The 24,041-nt window shown below is 48.8% G+C and overlaps 2 protein-coding genes across 2 annotated transcripts in view; one reads left to right on the forward strand and one right to left on the reverse strand.

The window, feature by feature from the left end:
• Positions 1 to 24,041, reverse strand: part of CACNA2D4 (calcium voltage-gated channel auxiliary subunit alpha2delta 4) — a 122,145-nt gene that overhangs the window by 27,844 nt on the left and 70,260 nt on the right. The window lies entirely within an intron of this gene.
• LRTM2 (leucine rich repeats and transmembrane domains 2) lies at positions 239 to 22,654 on the forward strand. Its single transcript, XM_009095128.4, has 4 exons — positions 239 to 585; positions 12,642 to 12,803; positions 16,254 to 16,844; positions 18,373 to 22,654. Exons 2-4 carry the CDS (start codon positions 12,737 to 12,739, stop codon positions 18,825 to 18,827), a joined length of 1,113 nt encoding a protein of 370 aa, XP_009093376.1. The 5' UTR covers positions 239 to 585; positions 12,642 to 12,736; the 3' UTR covers positions 18,828 to 22,654.

Below are 24,041 nucleotides of genomic sequence, written 5' to 3' on the forward strand. Positions count from 1 at the left end.
AACCTACCTCCTCAGGGGCTGTGGGGAGCTCCTCCCGCCCTGGCATCTCCTCACCCCTCCTCGAGCCCCTCGGCTCCTGGCACCCGGAGGAGGGATGGCAGCAAGGGCGGGATGAGGGAGAGAGAGGGACTGACAGCAACTGCCCTTTCTCCAGGATGCACTGAGAGAAATTAAAACCTCCCGAGCTCCTTCCTCTGGGTGTTTGGGAGCAGATCCTGCCTGCCTGGCAGGGTGACTCCTCTGCACTGTCTGTGCGCGTTCCTGTGCGTGTGCTGCTGCCATCGCAGATGTACCCCCAGCTGTCACTTCACCGCGCACAGTCGCTCCCTCTCCCGCCTCTCTCTCTCTTTCTCTCTCCCCCTATTTATTATTTACGGAGGATTACAGTCCCTTTCCCACGCTGTCATCTCGCTGTACGGCTCCCCTGCCCTCCACGCGAGGCCAGCGGCTGGCTAGGGAGGGCTCGTGCCAGCTAGGGTCCAGAACAGAGGCACTTTCTGCTGGATTTGCTTTGGGATTGTACCGGGTTCAGAGAGCTGGGAGAGCTGCCATTCTCACAGGAGGGTCCATTCCAGCCTGAGAGAGGTAAGTAAAGACGTTTCCCTTTTGTATTTTTCCCCATCCCCGGCTAAGCGAGGCGAGGTGAGCTGACCCCCGGCAGCGGCTTCCCCGGGGAGGGGGCGCAGGCAGGGCAGCGCTGCGGCCGGGCAGCAGCGCCAAGGCTGCCTTGTGCCAGACTGACGGGCAGCGATTTCTGCCCTGAGCGGAACGGCAAACCTGCTGCAGAGGTTGCTCCTACTGATTCCAGTCCAGTCTCAGTGCAGGCAGCCGGGAGCAACTTCTCCCAGCTGAGAACAGAACCGGCAGCTTTCCTGGCACCACAGGCGGGTCCGGTGCAGCTCTGAGGCTGAGAACTCGGTGGGGGGTCACACCGTACCGGGCAGCTCCTGGTGAGCCCTGACTTTTGTCCACTCCCCGGGGCTCTCACAGGGGTCATCATGAGAGGTGCCACTCTCCTGATTTGTGATGGCTTTGCTGGCTATCATTTTGGACTCAGCTGTCTCAGTAAGAACAACCTAAAATGGAGAAGTATGGACCAAAATCAAAGAGGTTCAGCGCTCAGTGCACAGCTTTAGGAATAGAGGGGTGTATGTGTATAAGTGTGTGGGGGTGTGTGCTCATGGACATGACCACAGGACATGAAGTGAAGGATGCCAAATCACAAGCAGAGCCAAAAATAAGTCCCGAGCTGCTTTCAGCATCTCCGCAGGCTGAGCCTGTGATTTCTGAACTTTTGGGTGGAAGGGACAGCACTGAGGGGGGTGGGTGAAACAGCACAGAGAAGCTTCACAGCCTTTTCCAGCCCTGACTGGGAGGAAAGAGTGACAATGAGGTCCCAAACGAGCTGAAGCGAAGCACACTGTGGACAGGAGCATATATATATGTGAGTGTTAGCCTGTCTGTGTCTCTGTGTGTGTGTGCGCATACATACACATGCACAGACACGTGCACACACACACATCCCACACAGGGCATTCTGCCCCTGCCTCCTCCCTCTGCCTAACCAGTTTATTACTGTCCCTGCATCTCTTGCTAATTAAGAGTGACATGTTAAACTGGAGCTCTCCTGATTTGGGGAGGGAGGGTGTTTGAAGCTGTTGCTCCAAGCAGGTCATGACCAAGCTGGGCTCCAGGCCCACCACGTGGACCATCAGGTAACCTGAATGTGCCACATCCAGCACAGCCCTGGATGGGAATGGCAGTGGGCAGGATACAGCACTGCTCTGCTGCAAGAGTCTGACCTGCCACTCAAGAGTGGGCAGAGAAATTCAGATCTCTTTTGGGGAAGGACCAGAGCTGCTGCTATTGCAGGAGAAGGAAACCCTTAAAAGACAGGGGAACCCTTAAACACAGACAGCGACTTGTCCCAAAGCAAGGGACCTTCCTAGCAGTGAGGAGAAGGGAGCCTTTCCAGAACTGCAGACCATTTTTCTTCAGAGCTTTCTGGCTCAGATCTGTTGGGGGGCGGGGGTGGATTTTCCTCTAACTGCTGTGGGCAAACAACATTTGCAAGGGAATTATTCCACATGAGCGAAAGGCTTGCGGGAGTTGTCTCCCTGTCAGACATCAGTGCTGCCTCTGTTAGTGCATCCTGTCCACTTGGAGGAATTATGGTAAATCCTGAGCAAAGGGGCTGCTTGCAAAGAGAAAGGGAGGAAGCCTTCTTATGTAATTTTTATACCAGATCATAGCTTTACCCTTTCCTCCAGCAAAGTGAATGTCACATGCTAGCAAGGTGCACTCTCAGCTCAGACATCTTTAAGAGTCACTCCAGCTTCCAGCCCTTCCTCTGGCTTTTTTTTTTAAGCCTGATGCAGAAAGGATTTTCTAGGCTCTTCTGCACCACAGAAGCCTGATGAAGGCAGAGCTGTGTGTCAGTAGGGGTGGGAGGGTCAGCATGGGGCCACAAGGATACCTAGACAGATGCATTCCAGGGAGCAACAGAGCCTGGAACAGGATGGGGAGAGGCTCGAGCCTGTGGGAGGGCATTTCTGGGTAGTTCTTTCGTGACTTTTGCCTGTTGCTGAGTCAAAAGACAGAGCAGGCAGTTTCCTTTACTTGCCATGTTTGGTTAAAAGCAGCTGCTTACACTGCTTGACAACTGTCCCAGTCCTGGGTAGCTCAAACCATAGCTCAGATGACCATACTGGGATGCCCCAGCCAGCTGGGTAGTGCCTCAGCATGCTACACCACAACACACACTCAGTTCTCCCTGGAAAGAAGTAGGAGTGGGAGTTCTGGGATGTTCCTCCTGCTGCAGGGAAATACCTTGTCACACATACCCTATTCCTGCTGTGGCTTTACCAAAATGCTGGCTCACAAAAAAAGCTTTCTGTGATTGAGGGGATGATAACAGCAAGATGTGCATTTTTTTTCTATAAACTGGTTCAATTCCAGACTCAAGATAGAGAAGGAAAACTTGCTTCATCTGTGAGGGGTTTGATTATGTGAAAAATGTTATTAATATTTCAACAACAAGCAGTTGAAAGTTAGGAAATACTAGTTGTGGAAGCAGCGTGCCACTGCACTGGGTTACAGTCCTGACTGGTAGGATCACACACTGTATTTTCATGAGCTGCTTCATTCAGGGTACTTGGCTACATGGTGCTCAAGGAGTGAAGCAGGGGGCTCTTTTTTTTTTTTTTCTGGGTACTGCAAAATGTGTGTCTCTTTTATTTGTTTACTGCCTGCCAAGCAAGCCCTGCAGGCAATACATCACTAATCATTGTTTTGTGCTGTTCTGAAGATGTTAGCAGCTACAGTTGCCTTGTAGCTGATGATGGAGAATTTTGCTCCTGATGAGGCAAGAGAGAATGGTGGTTTTCCTGGCTTTTGAAGGGAAAAGAGTCTTCCCCTTTTAGCCACACAGAGAAGGAGCAGCAGGTGCAGGACAAGGGCCTGGGACCTCTTGGCTCCCAGTGCTATTGAGTCCTTGAGATTGTACCAGTTTGCTGGCTAAGCTGCCAGCATTTTGGAAAACAGCTGGAGTGTTCAGCAGTTCTGCAAAATGGCCCCTAGGGTCTCGTGCTGGGCACCCGCAAAATTAGGAATGTACAGACTGTGGCCTCCTGCCAAAACTGTGGTTAATTATTTAATTCTGACCATATAAAACCAGCCTTATTTATTACAACATCCTCATTGTTAGCTTGAGTATCATGTGTCCTTTGCACAGAGTATGGGACAGGGTCCTGTGAAAATAAGAAACAGAACTTGTTTGGGTGAGCATAGGCAGTGCTGTGCTGTATCCATGCAAGTGGCTGAATGAAGGCTGGGCAAGTATAAGCTCACATTTAAATCCATGGCTTTGCAAGCCTATTTTATCATACGGCATTTTTTTTTCTTCTTTTAATGAAAATAACCATTTCCTTGTTATATTTTTATGAATGGGAATACAAGAGACTGTCTGTTATTTATGTGCTGCATAAATGCCCCACGCCAATCACAGGAAGGACTGAGACTTAAATTTACAGCAAAGCCATAAAAGTCAGAATTTCTTGACTGACTGCAAGAAAAACCTGGAAGTTTTTCTTGGAAGTCATGCCATGCTACTGCGCTCCTCACTTCAAGGAGGCTGGGAAGATTCCTTCCCCATGATCCATGCTCTCACACAAGGGATAAAAGAGCAAGACCTCACCCTGAGACTGGAGATGAGCTGTTAAAGGCAACTTGGCTTGGCACTCATTTCTTGGGCTGCCTTTCCCCTCCTGGTGGGATTCCTTAGTGCCAGTGCTGCCCAAAGTGACTCTGCTGTGAGGTACCTGTGTGGGGCCAGAGGGGCTGAAGGTGGGCCCTGCTCTCCACACCACTTCTAGTGATTTTGATGGGATGTAACCTTGCCATAAAGGTATATCTTCTGTGGCTCCAAACCCTATAGAAAACTAAAGTCACATCAAATTTGCAGACCTTCCTCAGCCTCAGCAAGCTCTGCAGCATGAGGCTGTGATCTGTGTGCTAACCCAGATGCATCCAAAGATCCTGGCTGGAGCTCTGGGTTGTGAGAGCTGTCACCACATCTTGTTGAGCTATGGGCAATGTTCCCAGCTTGTAAAAAGCATAAATGTGTCCCAAGGATCTGCAGGCACCCCTGGAGCTGAAGGCAGCAGCCCAGATTCCATGCAGTTTGTGTGGACTTTGCAGGGTTGCCCCCTCTTGGATGCTCTGGGAAGGTGATGGGGCAGCAGAACAGCTCCAGGTTCTTACAAGCAGCACCAACAACCTTGTGCCACAGTGGCAACCAAGGGAGGCAGATCTCTGCAACTCACTAAGGCAGAAAAAGGTCTCCTTCAGAGTCCAGTACAAATGCATTGTGTGGGAATGATGAGAGTCAACCTTTCCTCAGGAGGTTTGCCAGGAGCTATGTGCATGCTGGGTTGCTGATCCCCTTATGATAAGAGCTGTGAGGATTTCTACTGCCAGCATCTTGTGCTCTGCCCCACCACTGTGCAGGCATGGATGGTCCCTGCCCCTCTGGACATGCCCAGCGTACAGCCTCATGACACCTTAGTTACGTTCTTCCATTTTTCCAGTGTTTTCTACATTGTCTCTCTCCTCCTACTCCAGCAGCCAAAGTGACAAGCCATGACCCTTGCAGCTCATTTTGGGAGCCTGGCACCCGGGGAAGCACAGCCAATGAGGGGAGTGAGGAAAAGGGGGAGCAGCCTTGGTGGCAGCAGTTCTTCACCACGCTGGCTTCTCCACCAGAAGAAAGAGTAACAAGAGCCAAGCATAAGGAAGGCCAGTGAGCTCAAGGGCCCAGTATATTTCAAAATGCAGGCAATGAAAAAAGCAAAACAAATTTTTGGGCTAATGCAGAAATGAATAATGGGAAACATGCAAGAGTGGGGCATTTTATGTGCAAGGGATCACCAAGGCTTACAAAAGCTTGCCTCATTTTTGGAATGAGGCAAGGAGAAAAGGCTCATGGCTGAAGTGACTTGACCCTCATAAGATGTAACAGGGGTCTCTTGATATTGATCTGGAAGCTCCTTGATTTGGCAGTCTGGTCATGCTGTTCAGCAGCAATCTGGCCTAGCGCTCCAGGGACAGAGCTTATATTGATTAAAAATTTACATTTTCCTATCTTGCTGCTAAATTGATGCACCTCCATCTACTACTCTGTTAGTGTAAATGTATCTCTTATCTCAGACAGGCTGGCACCTTCCCTCTTAAAGATCTGCTGCATCCTTTGACTCTAAATAAGAGACCCAGGGAAGGTACTGGGCCATGTTAAAATTTTTGACCCCTCAGAGAATCCTTCACAAATGTGGGGCCTGTACACACCTTCCTTCTTGAACACCATCCAAACAAAAACAAGAGAATACTTTGGGATTCAGAGCACCATCCAGCCAAAAAGTGCAGAAAGTACCTGTGAGCACAGCAGTGATAGGAATGAGGACCACAGAACCAGGATTCTCCCATCAAGCTGTCTTCTCTGCCTGCAACCTTTTCCTGGTTATACCACCCACCCACACCCCCAGGGTAGGCTTGCCAGGAAGCAGGGAGCAGCATTTTAAATGCCAGTGAGCTGGAGGATGCTCATGGGGTGTAGAGGAGGAACTGGGAGCAGAAGGGTGCCTCCCTCAGACCTGCCAGGACAGGAGTGGCTGCAGTCCTTCTGTCAAGGGACTGAGCGAAAGGATTAAGGGCCTGAGCTACCACTTACCATGGGATTAACCCCTGCAGGAAATTAAAGTTGTAGGGAAGGCTCTTCACTCCACAGCTGAGAGAATGAGAAAAACTGGGATCTGGATTAGAACTGGCAGGGCTGGTGACAAGCCACCACCCACAGCCAACTGTTCCCGGCTGGATCAGAAAATGTTATCTCAACCTTCATGTAGAACCCCCCTCCACATCTCACTTGGTTACCAATTTTTGCCAACAGTGTGAGAAGAACAAAAACATCACCCTGTGGCAAGCAAAAGAGGAGGAAACTGGGTAGTCAGCTCACGTGTCCCTCCTCTGAGCCCCTCTCCCACTCCCTCACCCGCTTCCCTTCTCAACTGCCTCCGCTCTGCAGGGAGGAAACATGCACGTGGTCTGTCGCGTTCCGTAAGACTTGGAGAAGATGCTGGCACACACATGGCTGGATTTCTTCCTGTCAACTGCCCCCTCAGCTCTCCTCCTGCTGCTGCTCTGGGCCTCCTCCATATGCCACACTTTTCACTGTGCTGGGACTTTCCTGTCACTCCTGGTTGGATATCCCGCTCTCTCCACCTGCTTCCACAGCTTCCCAAGGAATTCCACATCTCCACAGCAATCTGGGTCTTTCCCAGCAGTGCTACCCTCTCTGTCTCCCCTTCCTATGGTCTGTATTTCTCAGAGGATTTGCTGAGGCTTTATGCCCTTGGTAATTTCCAGCTCCTCCAGAACTTCCCAGTCTCATTATTGAGCATTGGTCAGGAAGGCTTGGGATGCAAATAGTGTTTTCTGCTTAAGGTATGGAATGAGGAATCAAGAAAACTGGCTTCTCTCCTGTTTTTGCCACAGGCCTGTCAGGAACCTTTGTGAAAACCTGGCCAAAAATCTTTTATTCTTTGTAGCTTTGATAAGGCCTACAAATACTCTCTGCAGGACAGGACAGCATTTACAACCCCAAGTGCAAACGCTGCACTTGACAGCTTTGAAAATCCTGAGTGAGTGGGGAACTGGTGTGGACTAATAATGAAGTATCAAAAGCAAGGCAGCTGAAATTTCTACCAGCCAAAATCAGCAGCCAGTTTTACCTGCATCATAGTTTACCCTTAAACAAAATAGGGATAAAGTTGATCTTTCTTGGAGGGTCCTGGGGAGGAAACATTTTTTTACCATCAACACATTTACATTTCAGAGGTGCCTACATTGTCAATCCAAACATCTGAAGCTTTTTTACCTTTTCATATCACAAAGGGTGAGGTTTTTATTCACATCAGGCCAGGAATGTGGCAGAGCCCTTTACAAGACCAAGTGGGTTTTACACTTTTTCTGCTTGCTTTACAGCTTTCTGGATGAGGTGTTTTGCTTAGCTGTGATTGATCACTGCAAGTCAGAGGGCACTATTTCTTCTGCAGCTGGGTTTCTTGTATGAATTTAAAATGTGCTTTCCATTGATTGTGACAGCACAACTACTAATGAATCTTGAACACATGTGTTAATACATCAGCAAGGGCTACAAATAAAGCCCCAGCTCCTCAGCCTGGAAGCTCACTGGAGCAGTGACACACACTGGATGTTTCTATAGCATTGCTGAGCTTCTCTGCCACCTCTGAGTGTCTTTGCATTCCAAAGAGACAACAAAGAGGGGCTGCCCCTGAGACAATGTCACCTCTTGGGATCAAAAACTTGCACAACTAGCAAGTCTATTGGGGGACCTGAATGGGTGAGGTCTCCAGGCCACCTAAAGCCACTTGAAGCCACTTGTGGTGTGGCAGTCAGGCCACACAGATTATGTTTCTCTGCTGCCACTTGCCCCACCAAGGGCAGATGAAGGGACATGCACAGAACAACATGTGTTAGTCACTAAATGCTGGGGTACCACCGTCCCTCTCCATTATGGGTGATAACAATAAAACATGAATCCTAAAAGCAACAAGGAAAGGGGAAGGAAAGAAGATAATCTCCTTAAAGCGTCCTCCATGCCCTCCCTCATGCTGCTGCTTTTCTGATAAAGACTAAAGCAATTCAGCATTGGAAAGGGGAAAGGGACTTTGCCATGAAGGAGAGTGTGGGGGAGGGATGAAAGTCTGTGCACACTTTCTGATAATTTATTGCTGGCATCTGTTGCAGTCTCTGCTACCTACCCTTCTGTAATATAGGTCACCCATATGCCCTGGCAGTGCTCATAAGCCAAGCTGTTAACGGAGACTGATCCCTCAGCCATGATCCAAGGGTTAGTGCAAGGAACTTGGAGAGATAATCAGAGACAGGGGTTGCTGGGCTCTCTTTCTGACAGTGTCTCATCCTAGTGACACAGTCCCCTGTGTCTCTAGCCTCAGTGCTGTTGTCTGGAGAATGGGATGAATTTATTCACCTACCCAGAGCAGAAGCACTACTGGCTCTTACCTCAGCCTTACTTCTGGGGGTCATTAAACACAAAATAACACCACCTGACAGCTACTGTAAGAGCCATTCATAGAGCACATGGCAAGCTTTGGATAGAAGGTGACACAGAATTGGGAAGAGTTACTAAGCCAGTATGTGGATACAGTAAACTGAAAACCTCCCCAACTCTTCTAGCATGGTCCTTGAGACCCTCCCCACAAAGGCTACAGCTTTGGGGTGATACTGCAAACATGACTGGTGTCTGGGCACAGAGGAGCAGGCACAAGGCAGGAATAGTGCCTGCTGGAGTTTCCAGGCCCTGGCAAGTGCTGCGGAGTCATTACAATCCCCTCTGCATCCCCCAGTTCCCTGCTCAATCTAATTAGGGGAATCCTCATTAGAGAGTCCTCTAGAGTCTGACAGCAGGCCAAATGTCCAAGTGGCACTTCAGCTTGGTGTATTTTTGGCCACTGGAGCCCATGGGCCAGAAACAGATGATTTCATTTTGTTGCTTTGAGCTGAAACTAAAAAAGTTGTCTTTTGCTGTCCTGTTTGAAACAGTAATAGGAAAAGGCCATCACCAGCCCCACAGGCAACTCTGTTTTCTCAAGAATGTGGAAAGACATTCAACTCCAAGCACATGGAAGACAGCTTGAAGCCTCCTTGAGTGGCTTCAAGTGGCTTTAGGATAACAGGGCATTCAGCTGACATGTTGCTCTAGGGAGAAGGAATCATCTAGAAAGCCCTTGAGAAAGACAAATGCCTGGTTTGTGGAGCCCTTGGGTGACTTCAGAGCATTCAGAGCTCCAGCAATGCTGCCCAGCCTTGAGCCCCCAAACCCAAGCAATGCCAGGCAACCTCAGAACAGATGGCATGGTGCCTCTCTTGTTGAGTTGGGGGCATATAGGGAGCACTTCTAGGTCTGGCAGAGTGCTGGCTGCTGGAAAAATCCCTGGCTGTCAGGCTGAAAGCAGCCAGACACATCTGGGTCTGCTTTGGAGAGCCTGGAGGTGTGGGCAGGTGCTATTTGCCCCAAGATAACACATTCCCAATGCTGCACTGGCAGCAGTTGTGAAGTTGGCCTGGTGCTCTGCAGAGCAAAAGGCATCTCTTGGGCCACAAGAAAACTGCTAATTAAGTCAGAATTCAAGACAAGTCAGAGGAAATCTTTAAAAAAGAAACTCTTAAAAATCCTCTCTGCCTCCTTGCTCTCTCCTGACTGTGGAATATTAATCACTAAGGGTATAATGTTCTTATGGGCAGTAGACGCGTAGGAGAAATTGGGTTTTTTCCCTGGATCTTTGGAATTAAAATTTCTCCATGAACATACTTCTTCAAGGTATAAATGCAGAAGCTCATTGACCCTCACCTTTCAGCAGCCAAGAATGTCTATGTATTCCAAATCTACTGCTCTGTCACCTGGGCATATGGTGTGCCTGGAGAAGCAGCTTTGTGGAAGACATGGAGGTTAATAAATATGGGTTACAGAAGAGTCCCTGGAACATGTGCAAGCCCAGCTCCGTGCATACATTTGTTAATGTAAGCTAGGTTGGTGACTGTGCATTTGTACATGAAGGTAGCTGCTTTTAAGTCTTGGGAACACGTGTATGAGTGCACACAGGGTGGCTGCTATCTATGGAGTGGGGAGTGTGGCATATATGTGACATGCTTTAAAATAATCTTGGGTTTATCAAGGCCCCTCCATCTCAGTGCATGTTGCAGTGCAGGAGACTGACATTAAAGCCTGAACAGGTGTTAATCACTATGCACTGTAATAAATTCTAAACATAGGGAAAAGGCTTATTTATACATGGCTGCTCCTCCCACCCTGCACTCTCTGCTTGAGCCTTGGTGCTGCCTGAGGGAAAGAGGCGCCCGTGAGGTACCAGAAATGAGTGCAAGAGCTGGACTTGCCCTTCTGGAGCAGAAGGAGACGGGGGTGGACTCTGACCCTGTCCCCATCCTCACACCCGGGTGTGCCAGCCCTGCCCTGCCCTCGGCCCCCATCCTTGCCTGGGGACAGCCTGGATGAATTGCACACAGCACTGGGAGAGACACCAGTGCATGGCCTGAGTGGGGGCTGAGGGGACACCACAGAGGGAAACCGTGTCATAAAGCACCAGCAAGCTGGTTTTGGTTTTTTTTTTTTCTAAATTGCTTAGCCCCCCTAATTGGAACAAAGCCAGCTGATACAGATGGGGTGTTACAAAACAGAGCCAAAAGGCAAGAGCACAAGGAACAGAGCTATCTATAACCCTGACAAAGTTAGATGGAGTGAAGGTGGGGAAGAGGGAAAGGCAGAGCATGGCAGGCGGCTGCCCCTGATGCTGAGAGCAAGGACGTGATCATTTGGCAACAGGATTTGGAGCTGATCGACTGGCGCTATCCAGCAGGCAGATAAGGCTCTGTGGCTGTCAGCTTAACTCTGCCGTTTATTCCAGTGCTGTAGGGAGTTAAATAGAGCACACGGAAAGCCTGCTGCTGGGGAGTGAAAGTCAAGGAGGGAGAGGGAAGGAAGAGGCTGTAATTGGGCAGTGTCCGGGGAGTCGGGTGGAAGTGGCTGCAGGCAGAACCTCTCCAGGTAAGTGCCTGCAGCTTTTCATCCTCCTTTTCCATATGGACAGGCGGGGATAGGAGACTTCAGGGGCGGCATTTAGGATGGAGAGGTTTCTATGGGGGAGGCTGAAAGTCTCCTCGGTCAGGTCGAGCGCAAGCACCAAATGGGGACAGCTATTTGTTGCAGCTTCTCCTTCAGTGGGAACTGCAGAGAAAGGGCTCCAGCTCAATTTGGGGAGTGGGGGGCTGCAGCGGATGAAGGCTGAATTGGTTTCTGTACTGTGAGAAGTGTTTGGTGCATTGGCATTTAGGTAAATGATCTAAATAGCCTTGCAAATGTGCTAGCCTAGGTACTGAACCTGCTCGTAATTTTCATCAAGATGCTAATTTTGATATTTCCTGGTGGTTTACATTCCCATATAAAATAAATCAGTCTGGGAGCCTGGGGGAGGGTAAGAACCTGGCACATGTGTGGGGAGAGTGTCCTGGTGGCAGTGCAGCACCCAGCTAAAACAGCCACCGTGACTGTTGTCAGAGCCCCTCACAGGGGATGGAGGATGGCTTATTTCTGTACTCTGGTTGAAATGTGTCCATCTATCTGCTGCTGTGATTGTGGGTGGCACGTCAGAGAGTACACAGGGGGACAGAAGGATTTGTGGTGTTTTCATTTTTCCTGCCTCCTTGTATCCAAAAGGGAAGCGGGAGGGAAGTTGAAACCTGTTGTCAGTCACTTACTGTCAGGGGAGAGTTTTATGGTCTTTGGGTTTCTAATTAGACTGAGGATTTTTCCTTCTACTAATTAAGATGCAATTCCTCTCTTTTCAACACTCCCACTCAGTCTCCCCCGCCTCAGGTCCTTCCTTATCCTTCCCCTCCGAGGCTCGCTCGCTCTTCAGCTCCTGCAGTTGCTGCAGTGGGAAATCCCCAAGCTGAAGCTGTGCTGCTCTAGCCACCACATCCATTTTACCTTAAACCAGACAGGAAGTGCTGGTAGGGAATACGGCACGGGGGGTGGGGGGACGGGTGTGGTGGAGTGGGGGGAGGAGGAGCTGGGAGAGAAGCAGCTTGGCAGCCGCTGGTGCCCAGATCTCAGCGAGCCTGAGCCGTGCGTCAGGCAGAGGATGCACAGGTGGCACCAGCCTGCGTAGAGGCGACAGGAATGAGCCGGAGTCTGCTGCCCTGGCAGGGTCACCTTAGCAATTCATCAGGTTAACCCTGAGCATGAAGCTAATGTAGCTACCATAGCAGGCTATTCAAGCACAAACTTCTCTCTGGCACTTAGGTGAATCAGGTTTTATTTCTGCACCGTGAGGTTCAAAATGAATTAATGTTGTGCTTTCAACACACTGCACCTCCTGAAGCACCCTCCATTTCTCCTCCAAAACAGAAGTGATGCCCCAGAGGAAAAACACTAACTGGGGAGGGGAAAGGACAGCTCTGAGCACAGCCCTGTGTGCTGCACTCAGGGAAGTGAATCTCATCTGCTCAGCTCTGCTTTCCCTCTGCAGGACCTGGCAGGCAGGCTACAAGGTCATTCCTTCTCCCTGTGGGGCCGTGGGCCAGGCTGGCTGTTGGATGTGAAGACAGGCTGGAGAAGAGCACCATGCTGCCTGCAAGTGCTGGCCACCGGTGGAGGAGCAGGTTCCTCATGAGGTGGCAGGAGGCTTGTCGTAAGTAATGCCTGCTCAGGTACCAACTACAATATTCCTGTTTGTCAAGGGAATGGGAAGAAAATAGGTCACATCAGGGTTAAGAACAGGGGAGAGGGACAGCTAAGAATGGAGATGTTTGAACTAATTCCTGATTCCTTTAGAGGCCAGGCTAGCTGGGAGAGAGAGTGATATTCTAAAGCTGAAGATGGGCTTAAAGTGGGACAGCGAGTGATGATTGCTTCTGAATTCCAGTGGGCCTGGCAGGTGAGAAGCAGCACGACAGACACCATTGCACAAAGATCCACCCTGAACACTTCTCAAATAGGTATCCTATGAGCTGCAGGCTCCTCTCTGTGCTTGGGGTTTTACACAGGCTGCTGAGCAAAGCTCTTCACAACAAAAGTCAGAACAGATTTTAGAGGGAAATGCAGAATGTGAAGGCAGAATTCTCCTACTGGGCACTGCCACATGTAGTGAAAATCAAGGAGTAAATAAAGAAGCTCTCTTTCAAATTAAATTGTAAATGTTCAGCCTGTGCATATTCCCAGTGGGCTGGGGCAGCTGCTACAGTACCCCTGAGTGCAGAGCAGGCACTGCTGGGGTGGTGTGGGGCTTTGGGAATTTATCTGCATCTCAGAGAAGTACCTGGGGACCACAGCAGAGTAAAGGGGACCCTTGGAGAGTGTCCCTCACTACTGCATGCCCAGGCACAAAGTAGGTCTGTGGTTCCCTTGTTCCAGTCCTCATGGTCACATTTGGAGCTGCAGCTGTAAAAAGCTGGGGGAATTACTTCCTTCTCCAGAAAACAAACATCTTTGTAATCCATCCTCACAGACTAGACTGTCTAAATTATTTATAATGAATGCTACTGAGTCTTGACTTAATGTGATATACCTAGATCATCTTTCTGCCACCTACTAGAGTCACCAAACACCCCACAAAGTAACTTGATCTTCCCTTAATACAAAAACTTATTATCCACCCTTCTGTAGGGCTGGAAGACAGCTTTAAGTTTTGTCTATTGCTTCCCTGCCTCTCTTTCCTGTAGAGCTGCATCTTAACCAACGCACTGAATTCCCTGGCCTCAGCTCACATCCTCATGGATGTGAAAAGAAAACAAGATCTCTTGTCTGTATGATTTTAGTAAAATATTTCCAAAAGCATACAGCAATATATGGGTAACAACAAGACATTTTTGGCATATCCTACATGGCTGCAGAAGCCTGGCATAAATCCACTTCCTGAACATAACCACAGCCAGCTGCCTGAGGCTGTTCCTGCCAGCCACTGCCAGCATACACACTGGTGGAACCCCACAGCCACCCAGTCGGCGCCGCAGGCGGCCAGGCACTCTGAGAGATAAGCACTGAGCAGAATGCCACCTGGATAGCATTACACATGGGCTGCTCTTGCCTTTCTTGGTGTACAAAGCAGCTGTTATCTCATCATCACAGCTGCCAATCTATTATTAATACTGGGCTTTTGTTAAGCATCCAGGAAAAGACGGGGTCACTTGAATGACTCATTGCTCTTTCCCTTCCCCACTCTGGCTCCCGTTCTTTTAATTCCCTTCCTACAACAAGAGTGTGACATATTCTGAACAGAATTAAATATCAGCCAGTCAGTACCTGTACTGCACTAGCCCATTGGCTATGATCTACTTTCATGGCAATTTCTGCTGTGGGCTTCAGCCTCTGCATGACGAGAAAGCACAGAGGTGATCTGGGTAAAGATCTGCCTTACATTTCACCAGAAGGATCCATAATTCTCCTTAAAAGAGCACATTTATTGGCATGGCCTGGGTTGATGTACACCTGAGATCTCAACTGTAGGATAGTAAAAAATTATTGAAGAATTGTGAAGACAGATGAAATAAGAGAGAATTGACATATTATCTCTGAACATTTACCCCTTGGTCCTTAATAAAGTCTTATAGCTTAGGATTCAAATGGAATAGTTCTCCTTAGACTACTAGTCCACAAATCTGCCAATTCTCACAAGGATCACTGGGAACACAAAACTTGCCCTGTGCAGGATGACAGGGTTGAGTATGAAGGCACAACGCTGACAGAAAGAAAGCTGCTATAAAAAAATAGGATGGGGGTCAGATTAAACTCTAGAGAGTGGCACAAAGGAAGAGAGGAAGAGAAGAGCATGGCTGACTGCAAAGCTGCTCCAGGCCGAGCTTCTCCACAGCATAGATCTCCTTTGGCGCTCTCTCTCTTGTGGCAGTCTGTTCACAATTCCTTTAGGATTAAGAAGTAAACCACCTGCTTGTTGGTTCCTTGAAGGAACAGGACAGAAGAACTTGACTGCCCGTTCAGGAAGGCAAGACAATCAATGCATCCCCTTTAGGTACCATGCACCCCTCAAAAGACTCTACCAACCCAAGTGACTGCCTTCTCTGAAGAAAAGTGAGAAAGGGAGAGGACAGGCATGATGTACAGACAAACCTGCTTCAGTTTTAGTCAAATGCTCAAACTTGTCACCTTAAAAACTGCGAGGGAGCTGAATTTGCTTCCCACATTGAAGAATAGTGGAATTCATTGTGCGATCTCAATTCCACAAAAGGAACTAAGATGAAGGATGCAAATGTTTTACATAGTCTGCTTAAACATAACTCCCACTCCTCTAATGACAAGAGGCACAAAGCTTTCTTTCTTGCTGATAATGCTTTTTTGTCACAAAAATGAGAGTTTGAAAAGTCACTGGCTCCCACGGAAGGTTGGTAACTAGTGCCCTGGTGCCACTGGCAGGATCTGGAGCCACGTCTGGAATCCACAGCAGCTCTAAAAAATGCTGATTTGTGATTTGTCCAACCTTGAGATAGTGTAGGAGAAAGGGTGTGTGTGTGTTAACCCTTTTCCTGACACTGCTTTTATCAGTTACCAATGTACATCTCTTTTCCTCATTCTATTGCTGTGGGCCATTCTGGTCAGATGTGGTTTAAACTGTTCTTTGCACGTCTGTTGTCTGCCCAGTTGGTGACCATGATTCAGGGTTTGCCCCATGATTTGACTGTAGTCCAGAGTGTGTCCAAAGTTCTTAATAAGAACAATTGCTGGATCTATACCTTGTCCCTCCTGTCTCTACCCTGACTGTTTAGAAAGAGCTGTCCTCTGTCAGAGGTGACACCTCCCACCACTCTCTGCTCCATTATCCTCTGACAGGCACCAGTGTTCCAGTATCTGTTGGCAAAATCCACTGGGATGCACTGTTCTGACTTTGTTGTGAAACTGGAAGGATATTTACTTACTTGTTCTGAAAAAAACAGGCTAAGAGGAAAGTCATGCTGTCAGGATGCAGGCCAGGGGTAAAGGAATGAGGCTGTGAGAAAACTCATTACACTGCAGGGCATTGCAATGATAAGCCCTGCAGTGAGGGTTGTGTTGTAGTCGGTGGTGGGTGAGTTTGGGAATGCACTGATCTAATCCATGTCCTTTTCCTTCCCTGCTTTTCACCTTCCAGTGCTTGGCTGCTGGCTCTCACTATGTGCTGCTGAGTCCTTCTTTGCTTGTCCTTCCTCCTGCAAGTGCAACAGTGGCAACCTGGAAGTGGACTGTAGTGGCTTGGGCCTCTCTTCCATTCCCTCAGACATCCCCACAAACACCAGGACCTTCCTCTTTCTCAACAACAAACTCAGCATCCTGCCAGGAGCAGTGTTTTCCAACCTCTCTGCTCTACAGAGGTTGGATCTATCCAACAACTTCTTGGACCAGCTCCCTCAGAACATCTTCAGTGACCTGGGGAACCTCACAGAGCTCCAGCTGAGGAACAACAGCATCCGGGCCTTGGACAAGGACTTGCTCCAGCACACGGCCCTGCTGCGCCAGCTGGATCTCTCCATCAACGGCTTGGCCCAGATCCCTTCAGGCATCTTTGACGACCTGCCTGCTCTCCGCTCCCTCTCCCTCAGGTCCAATCGCCTGCAGAGCCTGGACAGGGTGACCTTTGAGCCTCTGACCAGCCTGCAGCATCTCCAGGTTGGGGATAACCCCTGGGAATGCGACTGCAACCTCCGAGACTTCAAGCACTGGATGGAGTGGTTCTCCTACCGAGGTAGGTGCTCGCGTGCGGGAGGGGAGGCAGGTGGAACAGTGCTGGTCTTCCAGGAATAGCAAGCAAGAGGCAGGCAGGGAAGAAACAGGAGCAGATCCAACTGTCAGGAGCAGATACAAATGATAGGAGCAGATACAACTGGCAGGTCAGGCTGACCTGATGGACAGGTCTCAGCCAAAGAGCATGAGGACCCTGCTACAATTTAGTGCCACTGCATCTTCATATAGCAACACTGCCAGTCTGTGAAGTTCACAGCAGCCCTAGATCTCCTATTTCATTGTTTTGTTTCTAATCTGAACTATTGCCTGGTTTTTATTTTTTAATCTTCAGAGAAGAAAGAACTTTACTCAAGTAAAATTAAAAATTTAGGATTATGAGTTCACCTACTCCTTCTGCCTAAATAGAAGAAATGCTTTTCACACTTGGAAATAACCATCCCATTCTCTTTCTTAAGATGAGAGAATGAGAAGTCAGATTTGGCTGTAAAGCATCAGGTTTGCTGCCAAAAAAAAGAACCTTAGGAAACAGTGACACTTAGGAAAAACAGTGCAACTCATATTGGAGAAACCAACCTACAGCTCAAATTAACAAGCCAGGCCCCAAATCAGACTGGCTATGAAATCATCATTTCAAATGGAGCAGTTTTTGACAAGTTTGCATTTCCAGATTTTCCTTGAAACACAGAAGACTAGAAAGGTACATGTCACTTATCAGGAATGCTGATGGGATGACATGCTTTCAGGAGCTGCAACTCAAAGAAAGATGGCACATTTTACAGGAGTGAGGATTGAAGGCCTGACCCTCTGTTTCTGGAGCAAACGAATAGGAAAGGGTCTCAAATCATGCAGATAGCAACAGTCAGCTGTCACATCCCTGCTGATCACAGCCATGCTGCAAGGAGATTATCTCTGCCTATGGCTACACTGCAGTCTGAAATATGCATTTGTGTGAGCAGACTCAAACAAGCATACGAGTGCCACTTTGCACTTATTTTTTGGATTTGTTCTTTTTTCTTGACTACCATATCACAAAGTCAGTGGAAAGCATGCAGACATAACTTTGCTTTTTTTCCTCCCTTTCAAGGAAATTGCACAAACTCACTCAAGCATTTGTTTCAACATCTGTCACTATTTTCACGGAGATGGATTAGTTGTCAGAAGATGGGATGTGTATCTGTTGTTTTTTTGAGAAGGTACAGCCGGGTCCTACATTTTTGCTTTAATTTCTCTTTTTCTAAAGTGGTTCCTCTGAGACTTACATAACTCACTAAACAGTATGAGGCTGACTTAAATGGTTTCAGAGGGCTTTCATGTCTTGGCCTATTCAGATAGGCACCAGGAGCTCTAATGTCAAACTCAGCCTAGGCAGAGGCATACTGGCCAGATGACATGGTTGAAGCTTCTGCAGGGAAAATATTTTAGCAGGTGTGAATGGAGGCCCATGAACTCACCCTATCTGAGGATCTAACCTTGCTGCCTCTGTATGGGCATGGAGCTGTGATTGACTCCTGTTATCTCTGTTGGAACAGGTGGGAAAATCGACCAGCTGGCCTGCACCCTGCCCAAGGAGCTGAAAGGAAAGGACATGCGGATGGTGCCCATGGAGATGTTCAACTACTGCTCACAGCTGGATGACGAGAACAGCTCTACAGTGCTGGACAATACTGGCCCACCTTGCACTAAAGGAAGTCCTGCTCCTTCCAAATCTAAATCAGGCCCAGAAACAGAAGTGGAGCCCAGTGTGGGATGCCCTCAGAAACAGCGGTACAGGCCTGTGAGCGTGCGCCGGGCGATTGGCACTGTGATCATTGCAGGGGTGGTTTGTGGCATCGTTTGCATCATGATGGTGGTGGCAGCTGCCTATGGCTGCATCTATGCCTCCCTCATGGCCAAGTACCACAGGGAGCTGAAGAAGAGGCAGCCACTCATGGGTGACACAGAAGGTGAACACGAAGAACAAAAACAAATCTCTTCTGTGGCGTGAAACTGTTCTAGGAAGGAAGGGACAGCGATGAAAAAAGGTACCTGAGAGCAGTCAAGCATGGGGTCCTCCCAAAATACATCTTCCCAGACAGACTGTGCTATTGCTCCACTCACCCAAGTAGTACAACATGCTTCTGGGGGGTCAGGGCACCTGGCTCAATTTCTTTTCCTCTGCCCCAGGCCCATTTTGTGCCCTTTCACCCTTGGGCCCTCCCAGACAAATAAAGTAGAGTCAGACCTCGAGTGCTTGCTGTGCCTCATGCCCTTGCACAGAGCTTCCCTCACATGCCTGCTGCAAAGGCAGCTGGCACCTTCTGAGACCCTGTGTCATCCTCTCAGCTTTGGTCCTGAGTCATCCTGTGTCCTGTCAGGAGTTCTGTGCAAACAGAGAGCAGCTGTGTGAAACCTTATGTGGGGAGCAGGACACCAGAAGTGTCCATGCCTCACCCTTAGGTCACTGCTGTTGTGTGACACGAAGCTGCTGCCTACCCTACAAATCAGTGCTGCCAAGATTACATCAGAAGGGAGGCAAGGTCCCTATGGTAGGGCAACAGTCAGTGGTAGATCTCCCTTCTCACTTTTAGAGGTGGAAAGATATCTGTATCACTCTAAAACACTGCCAGGGAGCACAGTGTACCTCTCTTTGCTCCTGGCCAAGTCCAAACCTTTGGGCTGACACACAAATCATCTGCTGCAGGTGCACAGCACAGAGTCATCCTCCTGTACACACACACACACACACACACACACACTGACTCATTCTGATCCCAACATGCACACACAGAGCCAGTCCCAGTTCCAGGCATCCAGGCACCCCACCTGCACATGCAGAGCTATCACTCATGCCCATGCTGACCTGCCCTCTGCATGCAGCCATGGATACATCCAGCCACTTTACCTTACCCTGATCACAGTAGTGTGTGTCACCTTCTGCTTCAGACAAAAAAATATGCACTCGCCACTGAGGAATAATAAAAACATCTCAACCACAGAGCAGAGCCAGTGGGAACTGGCAGAAGAGGATGGAGAGAGGCAAAGTTATTGAGATTATAGCACCAGTCTGTGGAAATAAGTACAGAGCATCAAAAAAAAAAAAAAAAGAAGGTGTATTCTTATCTATTTTATGTCTTTTCAAATAAATGGAGAGAGTAAGGATATGAAGCCTCCATTTAGAAATGTTTGATTGGCAGATCAGAAGTGGGTCATCAGGAAAGACTGGAGGAGGAGGTGGCTCACCAGGAGCATAAGCCGTGCTGAGTAGTGTGAGCCTAGGGGAAGGTGTCAGGGGAAGAAGTCACACATAGTCAACCCAGGAGCTGCCATGGCTGGCACGGTGTGTGGAACAGGGTGATGCAGCTGAGGTGACCAAAAAGAGTGGACAGAGCTATGGAGGGTCTTGAGATGAAGGCTGGAACCTGGAGCACAGTGTGGCACATGTGGGAGAGCTCAGGAAGGGTCTGGCACAGAAGGCAGCAGAGCCCACATGTACCCTTCGCCATCACTGGGGTGGTCCAATGACACCCACAGCTGCACCTGAGTGTGCCCACACACACAGCTGTGCACACTGCCACTGTCACACAGGGTGACTTCCCCCAACCAGATTTTAAAGCCCTCAGACTGCCTCCTATTAGTCTTAGCTCATTCTGACCTGACAGAGAAAGAAAAAAAAAGTGAGAGGGGAAAAAAAAAAATGAAAGGAACTCAACATAAGGACTCATTTTGTATCACTGGAAGTGGGATAAAATGCTGTCTCCAGGGGAGAGCGCACATTGCCATGGTAACCTGCTCTAACCCGTCACAGTGGGTATTCCTGGGCGAGGAAGATGACACCGGAGGTCGTGCATCCACTGTGCCTGTGGATGGTGTGATCCCTGCCATCAGGAAACAAGCTGGCAGCCAGCCCAGCCTTGCAGGGTGTTTCACTAGCAACCTGTGTTCAGAGCCCTGCATGCTCTGCAGTTGCACCCTGCCAGGGCACATCACCTCTTCCACCTGCTCCATCTGAATCCCAGTGCTGTCGGACATCTCACAGCCCTCCTGCTCGCTGTGACTGGATCCCTGTGGAAGTAATGTACACTGGCTCCTCACTCCTTCTGGTCCCAGAGAAGTGGCTGTACTAACCCGTGGGCACACAACATCGTTAATCAAAGCCTGGAGTGGCAAAATCCCTCCTGGTCTACCCAGGGTCACCAGAGCCAAGGAGACAGGGTGCTCTGGACTGTTTTAGCATGGGGCTAAAACACGGGATGCATGTGGCAGAGGAGGATGTTCTTCAGGAAAGCAGAAGACCAGGCTGCCATGGAAGAACTGGGAGAAGCAATCAGCCCGCCCACCAGTGTGAGCACACACTTTCCCCCTGCTTCCAGCACACTGGAAGAAGTGGGGAAGAGGAAGCAAAGGAGGGGGGCTGGTGAAATGTGAGGAGGAAGGACTCTTCCCCCACGCACTGTACAGCCACTCCAACCATCCCATCTGCTCCAAGTGTAGCCCGCTCTGAAGGGCAGAACTGGTGCACTGCAGACTCCGTATGCGTGTTATTGCTGTTCCACATTCCCAGCAAGCCAGGACCAGACTCCTGCTGGATCCAAACCTCTCTCCAACCTCCCTCTCAGGGGAACCTCTCCCTTTACCATACTGGACTCCGCAATCATACTTGAAATGGGACTTGAGTCAGAGCGGTATATTTATAGATCTATATTTTACTTGCATCAAATAATGGTGACATATTGCACAAAACAAATGGGATCTATATATGTGCGTGTGTGTGTGTGCGTGTGCGTGTGTGTGTGTGTGTGTGTGAGAGAGATAAGAGAGAGACTGTTTTTAAGGGAATAGACTAGAGGTGAAATGAATGGGAAGAAGGTAGGGGGCAATGCAGGGGTTGAGGGTGTGAATTCCTCCTTTCCCTGCACCTTCCCTGTGACTTCCTCCTGCCCTGACCAATTTTTCTTTGTTGCTAATAATATTTTCTATATCCTGTGTTGTGGGGCTGGTGATGACCTTGCCCATCCTTTCCTTTTTTTGTTTTAATTTATACAGCAGAAAGTCTGGATTTATCTCAACCCTAGACAAGGGACTGCTATGTTTAGCAACCCACCCAGGAAAGGAGAAGACAGGAAAGGGGAGAACTGAGTGTTGCTGGGAAACATGAAGGCTGGCTATGAGGAGTCCCTCTGAAAAGCAAATACTCTGTCTGGCAGGATGAGGACCTGTCCTTTTGCATGCAGAGCAGAGTAACTGGGCTCACTGCGAAGTGCCCTCTTCATGGCACTGTTTGCAAACAGGCTCTTTCTCTGTTCCCCAGCACACCTGGAAATCAGGCTGCCTTGGTGTGACTGAGCTGCTGCACTGCCCACAGGCACTGCAGGGAGCACAGCATCCTCATCAGGCAGAAACAAAGCTCTGTGGGATGCTGGATACAGAATGAGACCCAGTGCTCCTTGTGTGCCCAGCCAAGGGGTTCCTCTGGTGTGGGGACAGCAGCTCCTGTTGTCCCTGCAGACGTGGCTGGGCAAGGGGGGAATCCCCCTGGATGCACCCTCTGCTGCAGGCAGCTGCTCCAATGACACATGCAGGTGCCTCAGGAAAGGGTCTTCTGGGGCTGCCAGGTCCAACACATGCCAGGGTGATGTTGGGCTGGCAGGGCCACCAGGAACACCCCTCCTGCTCCCCCTGCTCCCCTTCCCCACACATCCACCTGTGGGACAGGTAGGCACATCCCTTGCAGAGAACAGATGGCACCTGTAATTCCTTTTTCTTTTTTGTTACTGTTTGAGGGAGAGCGACAAGATTTTCTAAAATGATTGAATGGAGGTTTCTTTGGCATGAGACAGAAAATTTTTAAAGGTATATTATATTTCTGGCTTGTTGTTACAGAATAATAATAAAGAATGTATTTTCCTATGCTCCTTTTTGTTTAAATGAAATCTCTCATAATACCACTCACTCTTTCCCTATCTCCTGCAGAAGCAAACACCACAGGGACACAGCCAGCCAAAGGAGAAAGCCCCTCAATTCCCACAGATATATTCTTGTCTGTACACACTGTTTGAAGCTGGAGTGAGTGTGCACAGACACATATCAGAGTAAGTCAGGGGGAGGCTCTAGGGCTAAACACACAGTCAGTGAAGGTGAGACCCTAGATCTAGAAACACACACACAGAATGCTCCAGGGACACAGCCAGACAAGGGTGATTGTATAACAAGGATAAGATACTGTGGCAATCAGCTCATTACATAAAAGTAGAAAGGGCCAAATTAATCCCTAGTGTAAGAATGCAGGAGCCAATGGAGTTATATTCAGGTCAAATTTGATTCCAAAAGCTTTTTTTTTTTTTTTTTTTTTAATTAGAACATAATGAAACAAACAGGGAGCTATGGGTTCCAGCTTCCTGACCCTCTTGAGCAAGGTTATTTCGAAATGGATGGAAATCGCTATCTAATCCTATTGCACCCCCAAGTACACAAGCTGCTACCCCTAGAGCTAAAAGAGTCTCTCCACCAGCTGTTCCCTGGCTAGGTCTATCACACACAGCTAAGAAGTTTAAATTCCCCACTTGGCCACTTTCAGTGCTAAGCATACACAATTCATCACATTCCCTTGCTGTAAGAATAAGCTCATCCTGACGCATGTGGAACCACGCAGGATGTTAAACCCCACCATGAGCAAACCCTTGTGCCACCCTGCTCTCACTGCTGTACTCTGTCACCCTGCTGGGCTCAGTCTGATCTTTAGAGAGAAACTGGGAGCAGAATCCAGCTACTCTTAATCTGCTCACAGCTGAGGCATCTGTTCTGCTAAAAAGGTATGTGCTGCAGGAGAATCACCATTATTGTCTATGACACATAGCATGGTGTCTATGACACATAGTTTAATCTCATTTTTCCAGCTAGGTAGAGGAGTGCACTCAGATACTACTCAGCAGTTCATATAATACCAGAAACACAGAGCAGAAAAAAAGCAAAGCTAACACACTCATCTGATGACTCTAGACTTTTTCAGTTCATGAACTGTCTGGGAGCAGGCTGTGATTTTCTGCAATTATTTATTATAATTTGATTACTATTTGATGGATTTGTCCTGCTTACATACCTACTCAGGCACACATACAACACCCTATACAATAACCACGCAATTCTGTACACATAACAGATAAAATATGTAAAATAGGATTCCTCCTCAGTATCTTGTCCATTAGCAGCTCACTGGGCTGGC

Source organism: Serinus canaria, chromosome 1A (genome assembly GCF_022539315.1).
Source record: "Serinus canaria isolate serCan28SL12 chromosome 1A, serCan2020, whole genome shotgun sequence".
NCBI classification, from domain to species: domain Eukaryota; kingdom Metazoa; phylum Chordata; class Aves; order Passeriformes; family Fringillidae; genus Serinus; species Serinus canaria.

What these genes read in the sequence shown, in the direction of transcription:
- LRTM2 (XM_009095128.4), top strand. Translation starts at nt 12,737, where the DNA reads ATGCTGCCTGCAAGTGCTGGCCACCGGTGGAGGAGCAGGTTCCTCATG. An exon ending in GAGGTGGCAGGAGGCTTGTC is followed by an intron (nt 12,804 to 16,253) that starts GTAAGTAATGCC and finishes TTCACCTTCCAG; the next exon opens with TGCTTGGCTGCTGGCTCTCA. An exon ending in GGAGTGGTTCTCCTACCGAG is followed by an intron (nt 16,845 to 18,372) that starts GTAGGTGCTCGC and finishes CTGTTGGAACAG; the next exon opens with GTGGGAAAATCGACCAGCTG.